General features: G+C 73.9%; 1 protein-coding gene across 1 annotated transcript; it reads right to left on the reverse strand.

The window, feature by feature from the left end:
• Positions 1-291: 291 nt before the first annotated feature.
• On the reverse strand, positions 292-2148 carry LOC122122645 (monocarboxylate transporter 1-like). The gene is made up of 3 exons (XM_042696958.1): positions 1520-2148; positions 550-1420; positions 292-462 (listed from the first exon to the last, which is right to left on the reverse strand). Exons 1-3 carry the CDS (start codon positions 2146-2148, stop codon positions 292-294), a joined length of 1671 nt encoding a protein of 556 aa, XP_042552892.1.
• Between the last annotated feature and the right edge of the window lie 461 nt (positions 2149-2609).

Raw genomic sequence — 2609 nt, forward strand, 5'->3', positions numbered from 1 at the left:
CCGCTCCCCCAGTGCCCCGCTGCCCTGCGCCCCGCTGCCCGCACCCGCTGCCCGTGCCCCGCATCCCCCGTGCCCCGCGCGCGAACAAACGCCGCCGAGGCCGGAGCCAGTGGGTTCCGTTTAATGTGGCACTCAAAATAGATGAATCGGCGGGGTGGAGCCGCCGAGGCCTGCGTGGAGCGTGGAGGCCGCGGAGCGCGGTCGCGCCGGCCGAGGCCCCGCGGCCCGGGTCTTCTCCCCGAGCGTCACCGCCGGCGGTGGCCGCGGGCGCGTCCCGGCCGGGCCCGGGGGTCACGCGGGGTCCTCCTCCTTCTCCTCCTCGTCCGCCGCCGCCTCGGCCTCCGCCGCCGCCTCGGCCTCCTCCGCGGCCCCCACCGCGGCCTCCGGCTCGGGCGCCTCCGCGACCTCCTCCGGCGCCGCCGCCTCCTCCTCGCGGAGGCTCTCCGGCGGCGGGAGCTCTTCCTCCTCGGGCGGCGGCGGCGGCGGCGGGGGCGGCGGCGGGGGCGGGGGCGGCGGGGGCGGCGGGGGCGGCGGCGGCGCGGGCTGGGCCGCCTCCTCCGACCCGCTGCGCTCGGCCCCGCTGCGCTCGGCCCCGCTGCGCTCGGCCCCGCTGCGCTCGGCCCCGCTGCGCTCCTCCGCCGCGCTGCGCTGGGTCTCGCTGCGCCGCTCGGCCCCGCTGCCCGGGGGCTCGGCCCCGACCCCGGCGCGCTCCTCCGCGCTGTCCCTGCGCGGCTCCCCGGCCGCGCGCTCCTTCTCCAGCAGGCGGTAGTTGATGCCCATGCCCACGAAGAGGTAGATGCCCGAGGCGATGAGCACGGCGCCCGACGCCCAGTAGGTGTACTTGTAGTCCCCGTACACGTCCTTGAGGCGGCCGAGCAGCGGCGGGCCCAGCAGCACCGGGCAGCACTCGGAGATGGTCACCACGCCCACCGTGGTGGAGAAGCGCTGCGGGCCCACCAGGTCCATCAGCGTCTCGAACAGCACCGAGCTCAGCCACCCGAAGGCGAAGCCAAAGAAGCCGGCGTACAGGCAGAAGCCCAGGTAGCCGCGGGCCAGCGGCAGCAGCAGGTGGCAGACGCCGTTGGCCACGAAGGCGCAGGCGAAGAAGTACTGGATGCGCGGCCGGATCAGGCCCGTGTTGGCCACGAAGCCCATGGTGGGCCGCGCGCCCATGTCCACGAAGGCCAGGATGGACAGCAGGAAGGCCGCCTCCTCGCTCGAGAAGTCCTTGGTCTTGCCGTAGTTGGCGAGGAAGACCAGGGGCGCGAAGAGCCCGAAGAACATGACCAGGTTTCCCGAGAGGTAGATGAGGAAGCCGCGGTGCGCCAGCAGCGAGTCCGAGGCGGGGGCGGGGGCGGGCGCGGGCGCGGGCGCGGCGGGGGCCACCGAGGGGGCGGCCGGGGCCGCGGCCCGCACGCTGCTCGTGCGCGTCCCTCGGCGCGACGCCTCCCCGCCCGCCTCCGGCCTCCGTGCCTCGGACTTCCTCGCTGCCGCCGCCACAGCTGCGTTCGACGGAGACTTCCCGGCGGGGGCGGCCGCAGGCGGCGCCGGGCCGATGGGGCGCATGAGCGAGCCGGCCACGCAGCAGTTGAGCAGCAGCCCTCCCAGGATGAGGAAGCTGCCCCGCCAGCCGTAGATGCGGAAGAAGGCCTGGTTGAGCGGCGCCAGCGTGGACAGGAAGACCGGGCTGCCCGCCATGGCCAGCCCGTTGGCCAGCGGCCGCTTCCGGTAGAAGTACTTGCCGATGATGGTGAGCGCGGGGTTGAGGTTGAAGGCCAGCCCCAGACCGCCCACCACGCCGATGCACACGTACAGCTCCTGCACCGAGGTGCAGAAGGAGGCGGTGACCAGGCCCACGCTGGCCAGGCAGCCGCCCACCAGCACCACCGGCCGGCTGCCGTAGCGGTTCACCAGCAGGCTGCTGATGGGGCCGCCCGCGTACATGACGGCCAGCATGATGGACGAGATCCACGCCACCTCGCTGGTGCTGGCGTTGAAGATGGTCTCGATCTCCTTGAAGAAGACGGTGATGGACTTGGGGAACGCGTACGAGAAGCCGATGGAGATGAAGGAGCCGAAGACCACGGCCCAGCCCCAGCCTCCGTCCGGGGGCGTGTAGCCCAGCGGGTTGGCCGACGGGGGCGGCATCCCGGCGAGGGGGCGCCCAGGAGGCAGCGCTGGGCGCGGCTCACAACCGGAGATCGTTGGGCGCGCGCCCGGGGACAGCCGCGGGGCCCTGGCGTCGCCACCGCCGCCACCTCGGCCGGAAGGTGCGAGGGAGGCGCGCGCCCTGCCACGCGCGTGCGCGCGGAAGAAGACGCGCTCCACGCATGCGCGCAGAAGAAGACACGCTGCTCCGGTTGCGCGTGCGTGCACGCGGAAGAAGAAGCGCTCCGGAAGCGCGTGCGCGCGGAAGAAGAAGCGCTAGGGTCGCGCGTGTGTGCGCGCAGAAGAAGACGCGCTCCGGAAGCGCGTGCGCGCGGAAGAAGACGCGCTCCGGACGCGCACGCGTGTGGAAGAAGATGCTCCACGCGTGCGTGCCTTAAAAGACGAAAGTGGAAGAAGGCGCACGCATGCGGAAGAAGACGCGCGCTCGGGCGCGTTGTGAG

This window comes from Dipodomys spectabilis, unplaced genomic scaffold (genome assembly GCF_019054845.1).
Source record: "Dipodomys spectabilis isolate Male_0828 unplaced genomic scaffold, ASM1905484v1 ptg000213l, whole genome shotgun sequence".
Classification (NCBI taxonomy): domain Eukaryota; kingdom Metazoa; phylum Chordata; class Mammalia; order Rodentia; family Heteromyidae; genus Dipodomys; species Dipodomys spectabilis.